This window comes from Ictalurus punctatus, chromosome 2 (genome assembly GCF_001660625.3).
Source record: "Ictalurus punctatus breed USDA103 chromosome 2, Coco_2.0, whole genome shotgun sequence".
NCBI lineage: Eukaryota > Metazoa > Chordata > Actinopteri > Siluriformes > Ictaluridae > Ictalurus > Ictalurus punctatus.
Window position 1 is genome coordinate 7,594,122 of NC_030417.2, and position 20,073 is coordinate 7,614,194.

General features: G+C 40.8%; 1 protein-coding gene across 9 annotated transcripts in view; it reads right to left on the minus strand.

Annotated features, from left to right (window-relative positions):
• The window catches only part of sash1a (SAM and SH3 domain containing 1a), a 402,788-nt gene that overhangs the window by 43,786 nt on the left and 338,929 nt on the right, over positions 1–20,073 (minus strand). For all 9 annotated transcript variants that reach the window (XM_047159716.2, XM_047159714.2, XM_047159718.2 and 6 more), the window contains exon 2: positions 7,796–7,924. In XM_047159716.2, coding sequence (XP_047015672.1) covers positions 7,796–7,924 — 129 coding nt within the window. The remainder of the gene's footprint in view (positions 1–7,795; positions 7,925–20,073) is intronic.

A 20,073-nucleotide genomic window follows, 5' to 3' on the forward strand; every position in this document is an offset into this window, starting at 1 on the left:
AGAAAAGTGCTTTAAGAAGCGCCACTTAGTGCCAAAGTGGAACGTCTCTACATGTGGTCAGCTGATGTCCTTTTCCCTTTGCAGTGACCTCAATAATTGAGTAATAACAGGGATGCATTAGTGGTCCTTCAGGGAGGTGAAGAGGCTCAACCGCCCCTATGGTTTTCACTAAATAATCTTATTGAATTTAGTTTATAATATAAAATTTGTACAATGAAAATCACTTTTTTCTGTTTTATTGGTTCAAAAAGCATCACATGATTATAATCGTAACCACTGATTATGGCCACATGCCTAGTGATTACTGAGTAGTAAGTAAATATTTTAGCTGGTGTTTAAGCTGGAGATGACCCCACCCGGACACACAATTACGAACGCATGAAACACTGGTGTGTCTCCATATCTTTATAATCTTTACCAGTTTTAAAACATGAGTGAACTTGAGCTGTCCCGGGACAGGACAGCACACAATACACTACAACGTGCCTGAACCTGAAATACACAAACTGGTGGATAGAGAAGGGGGGGGGGGGGGGGGCATACTCTATAGAATGTGATGAGAGACGCCGATCAGTGAAGGAAGGACTATAAGCCAGATTCTCTCTGAAATTCTCACCGGCTGTATCATGCTCACGGTCCCCGTGAACATGAAAATGATTAAAGGGAAACACGTTAAACAGGCTAGCTCAGGTTATGGATCATTAATGCTGGAGCAGTGACTTGAGGCAGATAACAGGGACTGTTTCCACATGTGTTCCACACACACACACACACACACACACACACACCTACCTTAAGGCAAATTACACTTGCTTGTAACTGTGAGCGCACATACGCAACATGGCTGCCACACATATCCTGCGGTCGATTGGAGCGTCACTTATGGACATCCTCAGAAATAAACAGCAGGGACAGTATAGTATAGAAGTAAATCTCATACTTGTGTACTATTCTAGACCGTTACCGAGTACCAACGTTAACCGGTTTTCCTGTTAGTTAGTGTTTGCTTTATGAAAACCTCTGACATAGCCTTCGAACCTCCCGAAGGTCTGTTTTGCGTAGCAGACTTCTGAATTTTCCAGATTAGTCAGTACATTTTCAAATGTAAGGTCAGAGATTGTGATTTGAGCCGCAGTTCATGACAATCACAATGACAACAAAGTTTTACAGACAAACAGAGCTCGTCAATGCGATTAAAGTTCGACTTAGATGCCTGACGGACAGGTATTTTTTCGGTTCTGGTGTGCCACTTGGTGAATGTCGCTTTTAATCTTCCAGATGTACATAAAGTGAGAAAAATCATGCTTCAACTATAAGGATGTTCAATAGATATAATTATAGAATGCAGCTTGTGTGCTTTCAGTAATGGTGTATGATGGGGATTAACGCTACACTCAGAAGTAGGAAGACGGAATTAACGGCATTTTCGACCGCCATGCAGTCGAGGGACGCCTCAGTGTTCTTGTGTTTGCAACAAGCTATCCAGCTGTCTGTGATGAGTGATGGATACTTTCCTCCTCAAAACAGTGAACTTTATAATCAGTGTTATAATCAGTGTAATCATATATTATTTAACAAGATAATATATGTATGCTGACTGAATATACAGAATAACTCATTTAAAGGTAAAAGAAGTACTACTTCTTTTACTGTTGATGCTGTGAGCAGCCATTTTGATTTGACTTCACTTACTGAACTCAGGGTTGAGTAGACATATCTGAACTTCTCACTGGGAATTCCAAGTTGAGGGGGGAGTTTGTTTGTTTTTTTTCTAGTAGGTGGTCAGATATTCTTACAATAAGAAATAACAGCAGGTTTCGGGTTTGGGTGGATGAGGTATCTTGGATGTGTCTTACACGCGATCAGCTGGTTCAACTGTCTGTATCAAACTCTCTGCCTCATCAATTTCTCAGAAATTGAAACAAACTGAATCAGAATGTGTGTGTGTGTGTGTGTGTGTGTGTGTGTGTGTGTGTGTGTGTGTGTGTGTGTGTCCTGTGCCTGGGAAAGTGCCTTTTTGACAGTACCAGAAAGCTTGAAAGGAGAACTGAAAGCAGACGAGTGGTGCAAGCAACATTTGGACTTTTCTCCTACATAGTCCACACGCAATGCTGAAATTCTAGTGGTCAGCCTTTACCCTGCTTTTTACACACATGCCATAATGAAGACATTGTGTGAGACGATTTTATTCTCCTAGCTCTGTAGCTCTGTGTTTATCTACCAAATGAATAGACCCCGTCTCTTTTGACACTGTGCCGATGGGATTTATTGCCGTCTCCATTTATAATGAAATAACCCTTAACCCCTTCTCTCTCAAACTGTGAAGCTCAAGGCTTTACATGCCTCATGGGCTGAGGTAGGTTTCCTGGATGTTTTACGAATATGAGAACGACAATGTTGTGTGTGTGTGTGTGGGGGGGGGGCAAAGGGGAAACACGAGAAGAGAGATCACCTTCTGGAGATGCAGATGTGAGGAGCCTTTGAAAGGTCACGGAAAAGTCATGTCTTGGAGAGGAGGAAGAAATATCAGCCCATTAGGCTGGCATTTACACAGCCAATCAGCACCAAGATAATCACCTGCTATGGGCCTACAGGGAGTTGCATGTAAGGCTGGCTGGCAGCCACAAGCACAGAGACAACATGTTTCTTTCCTTACTCTCATTTCTATAACAATGAAGGTAAAAAAAAGAAAGTGTCATGCCATCAGTGGCACATAAATGTCACAGCTACATCAATTAAAGTAAAAATACACATTGATGTGCGTGTCTGGTAGATATAATAACCTTTAAAGCTATAAAGTCTGCAGTTATGAAGTGCAAATAAAAAGGAGGTGCACCAAATCATTCCTAAGCTCAAATAAATCTGGAGGAAGGCACAAGCTGATTCTCTGGATCTGAAGCTAATGCCTGAAGCTACACTGTGCATTACAATTCTCTTTTAGCAGGCTTAATCTAGGTCTGAAAAAAACCAATTCCTGTGGGTGAAGCATCTCTGCATAACCTTCAGAGAGTTCTTTACAGGGTCTTAAAAACGCTGGGAAAAGACAAACCCACACACCACACAGCTATCATGTCTTGGGGAGAGTAAATGATTTCTGCCTGTCAGCTTAAATTTCCATTATTAAATGGGAAACTCTTTTTAAATGAGTCAGCATGGATAACAAAAGTGCTACCCAAAGATCAGAGTCCAATTATAAGACATTACCGTCAGTGCTAATGTAGCAGAGGTAGATTTCTAACAGAATGGCCCTATTCACACTTGGTATTAACATCTGTTTTGGGAGATCCTCTCACGAGTGGACAGCTGAGACAGATAGCTGTTCACAGACTGTACTTCCCTGTGTCTCGAATACGTCTTCACTGACCACTTGTAATTGCATTCGACAGTAGGGATGGTGGCAAAATCAACCTGATGCCACTTCAAAAACCAAACCTGAAAATACTACCAAATACCAAACAAAAACAAACAAAGTGTTTATGTTTAGCCACCGAGTGTCATTTCCGCATGAAATGGTCATGGCTCAGGTCATTCAAACGGTAATAAGTTATTAAAAAGGTATGCCATTTAGGGTTCCAATGTGTGCCAAGAAAACATTCCGCACACCATTACACCACCAGCAGCCTAAACTGCTGACAGTTGGTTCCATGAATTTATTTATGCTGTTGCTGCTGCTGATGGTACTGCTCTAACTATCTGTTAGTTAAAATCGAGAGTCATCAGACCAGGTGACATTTTATTCCATCTTCATCTGTCCAGTTTGAGTGAGCCTGTGCCCACTGTGGCCTCAGATTCCTGTTCTTATCTGAGAGGATCAGAACCCAATATGGACTTCTGCTGCTGTAGCATATCCACCTCAAGTTTTAAAGTGATGTGATATTTTTCTGCTCACCATGCTTGTAAAGAGTGGTTATTTGAGTTATTGTAGCCTTCCTGTCAGTCTCGCCATTCTCCTCTGACTTCTCTCATCAACAAGGTGTTTCCAAATGTAATTTAGTCTACGTGAGTCCCAGAACGCCTCCATATGAGGTCACAAAAAAGATTTAGCCATGTTCACACCTGTATATACAGTGCCCTCCAGTAATATTGGCACCCTCGGCTGTGAAAAAAATTCTTTATTGTTTAACCTTCTGATCTTTTGTTCAAAAAAATGTAATGCACAAAAATACTCTGCTCTCATGGATATCAAACAATTGCAAACACAACACAGGTTTATCAAAAAAAAAAAAATCATGAATTCATATGAGAAAAATGTATTTTAAGTATATTCCCACTGATATTTGATTTTATTTATTTATTTACTTATTTTAAAGTACACCCGAGTGACTAGGAACAGGAAATTGTTCAACCATGACTTCCTGTTTCACAGAGTTATAAATATGAGGTAATACATAGGCCAAATTCCCTTAGTCATTCATAACAATGGGTAAGACCAACGAATATAGCTGTGATGTGCGGCAAAAAGTTGTTGAACTTCACAAAATGGGGCGTGTCTATAAGAAAATAGCACAAGCATTGCAAATGCTCATTTCCACCATCAGGGCAATAATTAAGAAGTTCCAGTCAATGTTATGAATCAACCAGGAATTGGACGTGTGTCTATATTACCTCAATGTACTGTGAAGAGGATGGTTCGAGTGGCCAAAAAATCTCCAAGGATCACAGCTGGAGAACTGCAGAAGTTAGTTGTGTCTTGGGGTCAGAAGGTCGCCAAAACTACAATCCAAAGTCACCTACAGCACCACAAGTTGTTTGGAAGGGTTTCAAGAAAACATCCTCTACTCTCATCCAAAAACAAACTCAAGCGTCTTCAGGTTGCCAGACACTACTGGAACTTCAAATGGGATCGGGTTCTATGGTCAGATGAAACCAAAATAGAGCTTTTTGGCAATAAACACCAGAGGTGGTTTTGGCACGCAAGGAGGTAGCCATATGGAAAAGTACCTCATGCCCACGGTTAAATATGGAGGTGGATCTTTAATGTTTTGGGGCTGGTTTTCTGCCAGAGGACCTGGACATTTTGTTAGGATACATGGCACCATGGACTCCTTCAAATATCAACAGATATTAAATGAAAATCTGACTGTCTCTGTCAGAAAGCTTAAAATGGGCCGTGGTTGGATCTTCTAGCAGGACAATGATCCAAAACATACATCAAAATCAACACAAAAATGATTTACTGACCACAAAATCAAGGTCCTGCCATGACCATCCCAGTCCCCTGACCTGAAACCCATAGAAAACCTGTGGGGTGAACTGAAGAGGAGAGTCCACCAGCGTGGACCTCAAAATTAGAAGGATCTGGAGAGATTCTGTATGGAGGAATGATCTCAGATCCCTTGCCATGTATTCTCCAACCTCATCAGGCATTATAGGAGAAGACTCAGAGCTGTTATCTTGGCAAAGGGAGGTAGCACAAAGTATTGACTAAAAGGGTGCCAATAATTTTTGCACACCTATATTTAACAATTTTTATTTTTATTTTTTTATAAACCTGTGTTGTGTTTGTAATTAATTGTTATCCATGAGAGCAGAGTATTTTTGTGAATTTTTTAAACAAAAGATCAAAAGGTTAAACAATTAGGACAATTGTTCACAGCATTCTTTGCTCATATTTACCAAGGGTGCCAATATTAGTGGAGGGCAATGTAGCACCGTCACCTTTCGTTTCCAACCTCCAACCACTACTGAGGTTTCCAAAAGCAAAAGAAAACATGTTTCATGTGAAAGCCAACAGCTGGCTCTCCTCCACCTGAGCAGAAGTGCTACAATGTTTTCTCTCATTTTCATTTCATGTTTTTTTCCCACTAAGCGAGCCATGCAGCTAGTGTGTTCAAAATCGCACGCAAGACTCATTCTCCTACTTGTCCTGTTTTGGAAAGTGGAAGAAACAGGTGTTTTGAGAGGCCTGGTGTCTTCACAAACAAAAAAGGCAACACAAGCAGAGAAAAGCCATGCTGGAGGCCTTCTCCTCATGGACACAAACCAACAGAGAGGCAAAGAGAACAAGGCAGGAAGAAATGTGCTGACAGCTCCATGTTTTTGGAGAGAATGTCTCTGACATGTGATTATAGGTCTGCAGAATCCATTTTGTGGAAATAAATAAATAAATAAATAAATAAATATAAACTGGTGGAAAGTTTCTGAGTGGTTTCCTGTCATTTCCATGAAGCTATGCTTAAGTGGGCCAGACTTGGGCCAAAATTGCCATTAAGACGCCAGGCAATGCTAACACATACATACATGTATAACACATTATTCATCATTAGAAAATGGCAAACATAGTGTGTACACAGGTTATATACAGTCACTTGCCACTTTATTAGGAACATACATACTACACTACTCAAACAATGCTCGACTGGTATTAAGGAGACCAAAATGTGCCAGGAAAACATTCCCCACACCATTACGTCACCACCACCAGCCTGAAGTGTTGACACGGGTTTGGGTGGCATGGATTCATGCTGCTGATGCATATTACACCAAAATCAAGATTTATCAGACCGGACAATGTTTTTCCAGTCTTCATCTGTTCAGTTTGTGTGAGTCTGTGTCCATGATGGCCTCAGATTCTTGTTCTTGGCTGACAGAAGTGAAATCTGATGTGGTCTTCCGCTGTTGTAGCTCATTCACCTCAAGGTCTGACATGCTGTGTATTCTGAGGTGCTTTTCTGCTCATTTTTGAGCATACTTGAGTTACTGTATTCCTTCCTCCGAACATCTCAAACCAGTCACACCATTCTCCTCTGACCCGTCTCAACAACAAGGCATTTCTGCCCACAGAACTGCAGCTCACTTGACGTTTTTGCCACCATTCTGTGTAAACACTAGAGTCTGTTGTGTGTGAAAATCTCAGGAGATCAGCAGTTACTGAAATACTCAAACCAGCCCATCTGGCACCAACAACCATCCCACTGTCAAAGATCACATCTTTCCCCAATCTTTTGCTTCATGTGAACATTAACTGATGCTCTTGACCTGCATTTGCATTATTTTATGCACTGCGCTGCCAGCACATGATTGGCTGATTGGATAATTGCCGGAATGAGCTGGTGTTCCTAATAAAGTTGGTGCTGAGTCTATATTTAGATGTCAGAATTCACATGCATGGTATTTAAAAGAAAGCGATTCAAATGCATATTATGGTTTTGATCTTGCAACCCTGGACACTGGAGCAGCCAATCTCTTATATACATACAAGCAAAAAAGAGAGACTACTAAAGCCATCAGGCACAATATCTGACAGGGCTTTAGTGTTTTGAAACTTTTGGAGGTTGTGTCAGATGTTGAAATGTTTAGATTTATGTTATTTATCATATTAGCCTGACAAAAAAAAAATCTCAGCGAATGGATATTTTTCCAGTTTAGGAGACTGAAGTTAATTAGGACAATTCAGGAGCCTTGGGAACCCTGGTCAGATGGATCAGATGGTTCAGATGAATAATGGTTGATTATAATTTTCACTAGATGTGCTGTACAACATTTTAACACTTTAAGCAAGAATTCGGCACGGTGATTATGCTTGACTTAACAGTTAACTAACTAACTTTTCATTAGAAATGCAGAAAAGCACAACCACACTTATCAGTAGTAAAGGCTACGCGCTATGTGTTTGATCGTGTTAATGGATTACAGATATACAAACTTCTGGCTTTCACGGTCGATGCACTGGTCGTACATCATTAAGCGCCATCTGTTCTATAAAATCAGACCAAAAATATATATTTATTCCTCACTAATAAAAAAATAAAAGAAATAATTCACTGCTGATTGTGTCGGGCAGGAGTGAACTCACCATTTCTAGTTCCTGGGAGATGCGACGCTTGCGTAGCTCCTCCATGCGCTCACTGACGTCACTGAAGCATGTGTTGTAATATTCCGAGTATTCCTGCGCTAGATCATCGATGTTACCCAGAGAGCCATCCTGCTCACACATACATACACACACACACACACACACACACACACAAAGAAATAGGGACATCTCTGATTAGATGACAGTAGGGTCAAACATCAGCAAAGTTCATGTACGTCACAAAGGTAACAGAGGAATAAGAAACTGGAGACATGTGGATATGCCAGAAATGATGCTGAAGTGTGTCTTAAGTAGAGGTCGATCAAGTGATCGGTTCTGCTGATCAATCGGCACAGATAACCGATTTCTGGGACTATCGGTTATCGGAGAAAAGTCCACAACAATAGTTTTGCGTCTGTTGCGGGAGCGGCTGAGAAGGGTCCCCTGTCAGTATACAGTACAAGAGCGGCCTCTAGAGATGAAATAAAAACTGACATTGACCAATTTTGTTGTGTTATTTGGAGTGTTATTTTTTGGTTCAGTTTGGATGGATATCTTTTATTTACTTTAATATTTATTAATAGTTCCATCCATCCATTTTCTATACCGCTTATCCTACAAGGTCGCGGGGAACCTGGCGCCTGTCCCAGGGAGCATGGGGCACAGGGCAGGGTACACCCTGGTCCGGGTTCCAATCCATCGCAGGGCACAATCACATACACACGTCACCGTCAGTGCTGTTTATTTTTGTTATAAAGTTCAGCAGTATTTTACTCTGAGTGTTACTTTGAGTGTTATCATTCAGTATCAGTTTGAAAAACTATTCAGAATTTAGAGGTGGATACAATTGCAGAATATAAGTGAAATTTTTTAATAAAAATAAACAAAGCAGAACACAAAACTTACACGGATCAAAGACGAGCATAACGCGATACATTGGGGCAGAACAGACCAGACAACAGTGCAGTGCTGAACGTGATATACCAGTGCTAATGAGCTAAACGTGAAACAGGTGAATGAGACATGGTGCAGTGGCTGATGAGACGCTGGGTGAATTCCACACATGTCACTGCGCAGTCATATCACACATTTAGGTGTCTCAAACACATGATGTTAATTCAGCTCATGACCAGCATGTGCAGAGTAAATCATTTCGTCACATACAAAGCATTACACACATGTGCGCACAAAGACACCTTTGAAAACGCTTTATTAAAGCATAACAGTGCACATTCCTGCTGCTGTGGAGTAACTGATTCAGCTAATTATACATAGGCTGTTGACATTCCTCGCGTTGTTGTTTTTTCACGCCTCAAAAAGAATTCAGCTATAACTTACTGTACATGTGCTTGTCTCTGCTTGGAGTGACACGGCTCCATCACCGTTTATCCACATAACAGTGTCATCATGCTCTTAGCGTGGTTTTAATTAAAGCACTGAAGGCAGTTTTTGAGTCATGAACAGTGGCATTCTCTTCTCCACAAAGCCAGATTCATTTCCAAATTCAAAAGCAGGCACACACATAAAGAACACAGTGGCCCCTTCTGACCCCTACAGCTGTCTGGGCGTGTGAGCACATACATTCATCTATGGTGCTGCCTGCCTATGACCTCAGCCAGTAGATCAGTGTGTACATGTGTGTGTGTGTTACACCACAACCTCATGACTCAAACCTCATACTGAAATACAACTGAAAAGCCTGTAATAAAGCTGACATCTGATGTCACTTTCGTTCGAAATCTGATTAACAGATCCAGCTGTGTGAAGTGAAATCCACACGCTTGTATGTACAAACATCAAGTTTCTCCAATGGAGACCTTTCCCTGAGCTGGCTCAGACCCCCTGCTCATTCCCGATACCCTTTAAAGCCTTTCGCACGCCGCAGTCAAAAAGAAATGCCTTCTTCCTGCCCGGCAATGGCTTGGCCAAACACACACATCCTGTCATTGTGTGTATGGGTCTGGGGTAGGAAACGGAGGGCCTCACACACCCCGTCACAAAGCACGTATCCTGAACTCTTTACAGATTTACAGTTTTAAGATGGGAGGCAGAGATATGGTGCAATAATGCTTGGATATTGAATCATTGTGAATGGGTGGGTCACTTTTGTTAGCACAGTATTGTCTACCTGCATTGCACCATTACTTTCAGAACATGAATTATAAATGCTAAGCTAAGCATGAACCCGGCTTGTTGTGATTTAGTTACAGAAATTGATGATGTATACATTTGGGGAAAAAATGTTGAGATACAATGTGGGGAGGCAGATGACGTTAAATTCGCTATAAAGAAAAAACAGAAGCACCTTCATTCGTTTTTTGGATGGTTCTGAGTACTTTTACTCTTTTACTCAAGCTATTGTTTAGCGTTGATGTTCAAACCAAATATGATCACTTGAGAACGTCGTGAACACACTGGAAATCCATTTTACAAAACAAGCAAGTCATCCCCATATCAACACCAAGTTTTATTCTCACACTTCCACGGATTCCCAGCCCACTCTCCAATTCTCCAAGCATACTGCACTAGATGATTGAGATTCCCAGAGGAGCAGGCCGTGCACAGAGAAATTCCAAGGCCTACATTCCAATCTGCTTGCGTACACACACACACACACACACACACACACACACACACACACACACACACACACACACACACAGAACAGTTCAGGGACTCAGCAACTATTCAGCACAAATATGATACCAGTGTTTCAGTGTTTGAAATTCCTCTCACACAAAAAACTAATCATCATCAACTACTCCAAGATGCAGTGAAGTCATCAATCACCAGAGAACAACACAAAGAGCATGTTCTCTCAGCTCCATCAGAAAGATAACTCATGTTCTGACAGAGAGGAGCCTTCTCTCTCTTTCTCATTCTCAAAGACTAGGAAAACAAACATGTTGCACATCCAAACCCGAGGGGGTTAGCAAGCGGACGCAAGTCATCCACTGTGCACTGACTCTTTAAAAACAAGGGGTGCAGTAACATTATCCTGACCTGGATATGAGACTAGAGCCAGGATTTAGCTGGAAAGACAGAGCAGAAGCCTGGCAGGGACTGACAAAGGCAGCACAGTGAGGATATTCACAAATCTTTTCAGCCTAAAATGGGCTTCAAACAGGCTAATTGAGGAGAAAACTCCTAAATAAACAAACAGTGGATGCCAGTTCTAATTCCAAGTTTTTTTTTCATTTAAAAGGTAAAAGTCAATAGTTTTATTTCTTACTAGCACAAATAACGTATCAAATAATAGTGTAAAGGTGTATTCATATCCATGAAACTCCACCCCCACCAGGATCTACGGTATCCTGTAGAGTGTCTATAAAATGACTGACAGGATTCGCATTCACACACAGACAAGCATCCCAGACCTGAAACGTGTTACTGACACACCTTTAATAAGGCCTCGGCTTAATCCACTGTTATTATGTTATACTCATCTTCCAGGTTATTAAGTAAGGAATAAACAAGATCAACTATTGCACCTTTAAGCCACTGTCTGAGAACAGATGTATTATGTAGCAGAAAAAAAACAAGTTTGGAAATCTGCTTTTAGGTCCAGAATAGAGGGTGTGCATTAACACCACTTTCCCGCCAGAACACGCCCCCTTGGCCGGACTGAGCGGCAAAGCATCCAAGCAAAATGGCTGGTTTTAATAGGAGAAGCTGCGAAAACGCTAGTATAACTAACGATTATCAGGTTAAATTAAAGGCAGTTGGACTCGACAGTGACATTAACAACTCGCTCAAGAACCTGTGGTCCGAGGACTTCAGTTTTCTGACATTTATATGTACCTGAAGCCTAAAGTCATACAAAAGTCTTGATGCTTGGTCCTACTTCAAGGACGGATTTGTTGGAGAAATTAAAGAGACAAGAACACCAATAAACATTCTGGATGCATGTACAAATATTTTTATTATATTATTATAATATTTACCTGGTAACCCGTACGCTAGCTAGTCCTAGTTGGGTTGTTTATTAACACTGCTTCCACTTACTAAAGTTATACATTAGTGAAGGTAAAACACAGTCAGAGAATGAATGAGTCACCATTATTCATCAATGGAAATATGGAAACAGACAGCGTTTAAAAAGAAATATGTAGCAAATTATTCATCATTGTACATGAATACCACATGCCAAAAGAACTTAGACTTACACTGCTCGACTTAGTTAAAAAGGACTGAATGTTTTTTGGCACTCTGTCATAAGATAGGTCTGATTCTTGTTGAACCTGTTAGCACAGTCGATCGCACAACAACTTTTCCCCATTTTAGATGCCTTTTTTTCTGTGTTTTCGCGGAATTCACGCTGTACACTAATGCTGCCGCTCAGTCTTTTTGCCACTCAGTGGGCGTGACCGCAGCGAGTTCCGCCTACCGTGGTGTCACGTGCATACCCTCTATACTGGACATTTGTATTTGGATCAATTCTTTTATAGCCACGCCCCCAACTCCCCATCCTCATAAATCATTATGAGAAGTTACATGTCTATAGAGCAGAGCTGTAACTTGGCTTTTAAGCAGTTGAATGTCCGAGTGCACTTGAAAGTGATGTCATGACAGTCCTTGCCTTTGCTGACTCTAGTTGAACCATGGTAAATTTTGGGGGCGGAGCTTTGTATACAAGGGTGGAAATGGGGACGGGCAAAAAAAAAAAAAAAAAAAAACAACCTCTACTCATTTAACCATTAGAGACCTTTTCTGTCCACAAATCTTACCTAATGCAACTTTAAGAATGACAAAAATAATATGCGCAATAAACACCAATAAACAATAAACACCAGTAAGCTTTGGCTGCTTTGCACAATAACATACAAAGTTTAGGCTAGTCTGTGGATAGAACACTGACTTAATAAAACGGTTTTATTGGTTTAAACCTGGCGCATTAATACAGAATTTAATTATGGCGATGGCTTCGAACATGGCTCAGCCGATCAGGTTTTAGAGCTGAAACAGCTACTATACCCCCAAACATAGTCGTCCTCTGTGTCCTCTGGACACATCGCAGAACACAATCACACACACACACACACACACACACACACACACACGCTCGCACACACACACGCACGCTCACACGCACGCTCACACACACGCTCACACACACGCTCACACACACGCTCACACACACGCTCACACACACGCTCACACACACGCTCACACACACGCTCACACACACGCTCACACACACGCTCACACACACACTACCATCAATCAGCCTAAAAAGCATGTATTTGGACTGAGGAAGGAAACTAGAGTACCCAGAGAAAACCCCTGAAGCAAGGGGAGAACATGCAAACTCACGACAGAGGTGGGATTCGAACCCCCAACCCCAACGGTGCGAGGAACAGTTAACTGCAGTAGAAACATACTTGATTACACCACACTTAGGATGCCTTTCTCCCTCTCCTAGCAGTTAACCTATTCTCTATTCATTAGCTGTTATGAATATTCAAATATTAAAATTAGGCAAACACGCATCCCTATTTATAATATGACTTTTTGTTACATCGGTGCAATATGTTTTATGCATGAATTTGCTGCCATCTTTCAGGAAATCCCATCATATAATAGCAATGCAGTCACCTCTTACTCTTGACAGAGAAGTTCTCACAATTAGTAAAATGTTGCTCTAAGCAAATTCCTGTGTAGGTTATATATTAGGAACTGTTAGTGCAATAAAACTTAAGAAATGGGACATGCAAGCAGACAGGATGTCGGTGTTAAGAAGGGACGAACAGGCGGTCCAGTATATTTACAAGAACGTTCTAATCAACAACACACAATCCCAAACACATGACACAAGCTTGTCGAGTGATTTCTGAGAGACTATAGTCCAACTGCACTGCACATGCCTCCCAGTGTCTCATTATCATACCTGACATTCCACAGAGGGAATGATGCAAGAGTGTGTGTGTGTACTGTTTCCAGCTGTGAGTCTGATCCCTGTACTAACACAAAACACATGCTTTTGAAAGGCATATATATATATATATATATATATATATATATATATATATATATATATATATATATATATATATATATATATATATATATATATATATAAACTTAATAATAATCTAAGTTAAGCATAAAATATTGTTTTGCACTCTTCCAAAACAGCTGAGTCAATGAGGATGTGACTAACTCACACACACACACACACACACACACACACAGAGCGAGAGAGAGAGAGAGAGAGAGAGAGAGGGTTGGGCCCTGCATTAATCCTGCAGGTCATGTTAAAACCCAATACTGCTCTTTAAAACCAGCTTTAAAAAGGAGACACTGCACTTTTTAATGATTTCTTCGGAACCATCTCCAGTCCTGTAGTTACGAGTCACTGCATGCCGAGATGATCACCGCTCACACCCTCCTGCAAAACAGACCTAGCTCTTAAAACGCCAAAACAGCATTAACAGAATGCTCCGTCACTTTATTATTCCTCCCTAATGAGCTCATCTTATCCTGGGGGGTGGACATGTGGGATGAGAGTGAAGACAGGAGACAGTGTGTTTAGAACTTTAGGGTGACTTGTTCAATCCTACATCTGGGGCTTTTTCCTGGGAAGTTAAAAGAGGAGACCGTGGCAATGACCCAGAGCTAAAATTTACACCTACATCTGCACATGTCCAAAAACAAATCTAAACCGGAGGAATGAAGGCGTCAACCTGCTCATGTTACTGTCAGCTCTATTGGAGAAAAGAGAAAAGGAGGAATAACATGGAAGCCCTTTCTCCTTTTTATGCCTGCCCTCTGACCAGATAATCAATCACCCAGCATTCCTGACCGCCCAGAAAACAAGTGCTTCTAGGATGGTGAGCAGTAAATAGCTTATTTTCTGTCAACCTAATCAAAACAAGGCAAAGATCTGTGGAACGTCTTACGCCTCAATGTTATTTTTCTAGTCCAGCCTGCATTCGATAGATTTCAGCCCATTAACAGAGAGAATGAATCTGCAGGGCTTCATTCGTACCAACAATCACTGCTGGCACAGACTGTTGGTTTTTTACATGGTAACCAGTGACGGCTTGTGAACTATTCAATTTGGACATGATCCACTATCAAACATCTTCACATGCTGGATGAACTTCTTCCACAATACTGAGATTCAGTTCTGCAGCTCTGTCAAATGTGCAGACTTAAATGAATGTTAATACGTATGCATAGTTTCATACATAACCATGTCGAAGACGCGCTGTGCCGCATGGAATGTGGCTTTTTTCCTCTCTCGCTGTGACCTTAGATAACAAAGAAGCTAAAAGACAAGTATGCAGTCTTCTTCAAGGCTGCGGTTTTTTCCCTGTGAAATACCCTCATGGTCAAAGTCATGGCTGTCCAACATACAGACCACATTATAAACATTCCCTGCCTCTCTGGATAACTGAAATGAGTGTGGCATCACAACTACAACTATCATAACGTTTAGGGTGGGGTGTTTAATTACTTGTTTCATGATTTGTTCCGCATAGAAAATAATTTGTGTACATGATGATTCAGCAGACCTGCTCCAGCTCCAGAGAGTTTGTACCCCATATGAGAGTGAAACGAAAGTGGATGTTGATGCATTAACAAGTATAAGGTTGAGGGTTGAGTCAGAGAAGCCAGGATGGAAGAGAGAGACATGAGAGGCAGATTGGGGTCAGAGGTGCTCTCCCACCCTTATCAGGAGTCTTCCTCGGGACATCCGCAAGGGCAGGATGGAGAGGAAACCAGGAAGGACCAGATGGGAAGAATTAAGTGTGTGAGGAAGACATGATGAGAAAAGGTTACGTCTGTGCAGTGGTCCTTGGACTTAATGAGAATGAACTGTAATCAGAAAAGACTGGGAAATTTAGTACAAGTACAAGTTATTGCAGACTCAACGAATGCTCTACGTGAAATGTACCGTCTAGTCCGATTTTGTGATCGCAGATATGAACGTAAAAACAAGCAAACTCAAGCAAAATATTCGGAGGAGCGTGCAATTTTTCAAACTTAGCGCACTTTTTCCGCAGATTTGGGCCAAGACACGTCATGTGATGTCATCACAACGCGCATTTAGCCAAAGCGCTCTTCGATTCACGTGCGTCGAACACGAGTACAGCTGAACAGTCTCATTTACCAACAAACATCACTGCGAAAGACCGTGCAGAACTATTTTGTGCAACTGCAATTTCACCGATTCAAGTAAATTTCCACAAAAAACAAAGCACAAAAGCTCACAAAATTTTGAAAAAAGCCACAATCACAAAAAAAATCTCTGCGAAATCCTGTGTGGCCTGATCTTCATATCGCTGCATATTCACCACGGCCATGTGATTTAACTAGCAAAGGACACAACGTGTGATAAGCTTGACTTCTTAGCATTGCTGATGTGTTGCAGAAAGGAACTGGAGTTTAACAACTGAAAGAAACACACACTGCGGTTGAGACACACACAGACACACACAGACACACACAGACACACACAGACACACACAGACACACACAGACACACACAGACACACACAGACACACACAGACACACACAGACACACACACTTAGAGAGAGACCTGATCAGATTCTGGCTGCCATGCCCTCCAGGGGAAAAGCTGCAAGGCTTACACGATGCACAGGGCAGTCTGGCCAAGACCACACCTAGACTACTCATAAAAATAATGTCCTGTTCTATCAGTGTGTATGATGCTTTGATATTGTTGTATTGCGCATACAATGCAGTGTAGATTCACCTCTTCCACATAATGAGTAGAGAAAAGAATAGATGTCCTAGTCCAAACCCTATGAAGTCATCCACACCCTGTGTTTACACACGCTCTCTCTAAACAGGGAGATTCAAGTAATGACCTTTTATATGGAATTTTACAGAAAACAAAGTTTGTGGAAAACTTACGACTCCCTTTCCACCCTCACCATGGAGATTATACTGTACGTCTCAACCTTGCTTTAAAGGCAGAGACTGTTGACTGCCTTTTTCACTGGATTACTTGACTACAACCACACATAAACGAGACTTAGACACACTCTGGCCACACTGAAATGGACGCAGTGCTAGGTATTCCCATCAGGAACATTCCAGGATTCGGAATGGTGTTTGGTAAACCTCAGAATGTCATCTTTCTGCTTAACGCATTTCGGGTGATGTGTGCTAGGCTTATGCGAGTGGTTGCGGGCTATTCGCTATTCGCTCACCAGTTTAAAGGTATAATTTTCAGTCATTAAAATTATTTTTCAATTTTTTAAGGTTCAACATAGTACCAAAAGCAACACATGAGCATCGCTACAACTGTACGCTCGTCTAAGAATATGCATGAAAGAGCAAACTGGAAACCTCACCATGGTCTCCTGTGTTTACACTGAGCTACCAGCGGCAGTGTTTTACTCTATTACATAGCATCAAACCTCACCTCAGAAATACAACCCTTTATGTTTGTACCTCATGCTGAGTTAAAGTTGTTGATTGTAGGTGATATTAGCACATAGCTAGCCATCTCGCTAACGAGTAAACCGGCTCACGTATCACAAGTGCACACAAGTGGCATTTCTGTATGAGGTCTAACTTGGGTTGTCACTTGTCTGGTCAAAATAGGTCACATAACAACCACTGCTGTGTTCATCAGTAACATTTCCTAGCTAGTCACAACATTAGCTCAGACATAGCCCTGGATCATTTTATGTAGAAAAATACAGATTTTAAATGGAATGAATATGAACGAGGCATTAAATATGATCATAACAAGCCCTGCGATGGGAGATACTGGTTTATAAATAAAGTCATAAGGCTTGTCTTTTAATTCCTGGTTAGCCAAATAAACAGCACTCTTGATTTTCTAATTACTTTAACTGCCTGGAGTATTTGGCAGTTTTACAATATACAATAAGTAGCCCATATACACTATCACTCTAGGCATGTGCCAGTATTTGTTAGCCAAAATGCAGACAGCAAAACAATTTCCATAGAACCCAAGGACTTCTAAACCAGAGAAACTGAGGAACATGACTCGTCCTGTCTTGTGAACCAAACTAAAGCCACCCTGGCTATGTGCCAATTCTTTCATTTGGTCAAACCAGGGAGGATCACAGAGGATCCCATATACACACACCATATAACACTCTGAAGCTTTCTGTTCAGGCATGTTGCTATCCAGCCTCAACGCACAACCAACGCTCCCAGCCCAGTCATAATATAATCATCTTTTCAAAACAGAGACGTGCTCAAAAGGCCACGCAGTTTTGTGATCCTATTGAAAAGCACTGAGATGTGTAGCAGCTGGATATATATTTAGACCAGCCTGCTTGTTGCCAAAAGATTTATTGTGCTCGGGAAACTGAAATGATTCATTCGTGCTAGAAGATTAAGAAAATGATTGGTTCTTCCCCCCGTTTTCCTAAAAATATCAGGAAACACGCTCAGGTGCGTCAGTTTAGTGTTTGAAGTGGAGACAAAAATGACGAAGTGTCACAGCAAAGGAATTTAGAAAATTAAAAACATGTTTGAAATGTATGGTAATTATAGGAGTACACCACATTGCCGGCCTCATGACGCAACATGCGCTTGAATTACTGTAAGCTTATTAGCACTTTGTACTGAGTCACTACATTATTGCACATTTGGGTCCATATTTCTTTCTCTTTATGCCCTATTAGAAAACATTATCTCATGCTACTTTAAGCAAAAATTCAGGTGCTTGTTTGAAAACTCAGTGGGCTGAAAATGAACATCGTCTCAAACAAATGAACATTAACGGACGAACATTTTCTCGTTTTAAATGTCATGAAGCATGTGCGTTACAGTGTTGGGCATGAGTTACAGATGCGATTGTAAAGTTCATAAAGACTAAATTGTTTGCTTTTCTTAGCACGCACAAGACATGTTTAAGATATCTAATGTGTCCAGTCATAAATTGCCAGTTTTCTTTGGGTTTCACATTGAAGTTGATCCCAAAAAACAGCCGATTCACTGATTCGAAAACGAAGCATCAGCCCCGAATCAGAGTGAGACAGGAAGTGAGACAGGAAGTGGTATTTATTTTGCCTTTGTCTGTATGAAATTAATCCAGTTGATAAGACATTTTTGTCTAAAAAAATTTTTAAAAAAAATAATAATAATAAAAAAAGTGTGCTGAACTAGTAAAAAAATTTACAGAATACCGTCTAATAACGTCTGATTTGTTTGTCTTAAGCACGTGTTAATATTCTCATGCTGTGACAGATCATCTGATAAATGTCAGATAAATGTATTGTAGTTAGTGACCTGTTATTTAAGTGAGCCTAGTTACGAGTTCTATAGTAGTGTTAGCTAAATTAAATCCTGCAAAGAAATATTTTTTACTGTTATTTGCAGCACTAATGTGATTTTTCCTTAATTCCTACTAAAACACTTTCTATTCTTGTACAACAAAGACTACTAACACCAACAGCATATTTCTTTTTAATCACACAGCAAAGGTTTGGTCAGAGTTTGGCATGCTGATTAGCAAATCTGTGAGAACTCATAACACAAAATATTCAGCAACACACACACACACACACACACACACACACACACACATCATACTCGCACCTCAGCCTTCAAAGCACAAGTTGACTTGCAGTGAAAATGGCAGTGTCGTTTGAGCTTTTCATCTTCGGGTGAAGTGTAAATAAGCTCTACACCAAGACAAATGGCTTCTGATGTTTATTAGACTGCTTATAGAGCCTTTACTGATCAAAAGACACCGATCAGCCCAAGAGTGCCGCCAAATCTTATACAATTTGCTCAGCCAGGGTCAACCATCAAAACATCTCTACACCACGCAGTGAAAGAGTCTACTCCATTTAAACAGGCTGATGAAACCTCCAAGTTTTTTGACAGTATACAGCAACTTTTCTGTATGATAGTTTTATAGCTTAATTCCACAGATGAAAATTTGACCTCCCATTGTCCAGACAGAACCAGGAGTAGAGCCTATCTGCATGATGATGATGACAGTAGTAGATCCTGTGTTGTTACTGCTGCCATTAGTAGTAGTAGTAGAAGTAATAGTATGAGTAGTAACAATAGTATTAATAGTAGCTGTATAGGAATAGAAATAGTAGCAGTCGTTGTATTAGTAGTAGTAGGAATAGTAGTAGTTGTAATTTTTAGTAGTATTATTATTAGAAGTAGTAGGAATAGTAGCAGGAGTAGTGGTGTTAGTAATATTAGTAGGAACAGAAGTGGCGTTAGTAATATTAGTAGGAATAGTAGTGGCAGTAGTAGTAATTATTGTTTTTGTTGTTGTAGTAGGAATAGTAGCAATAGTAG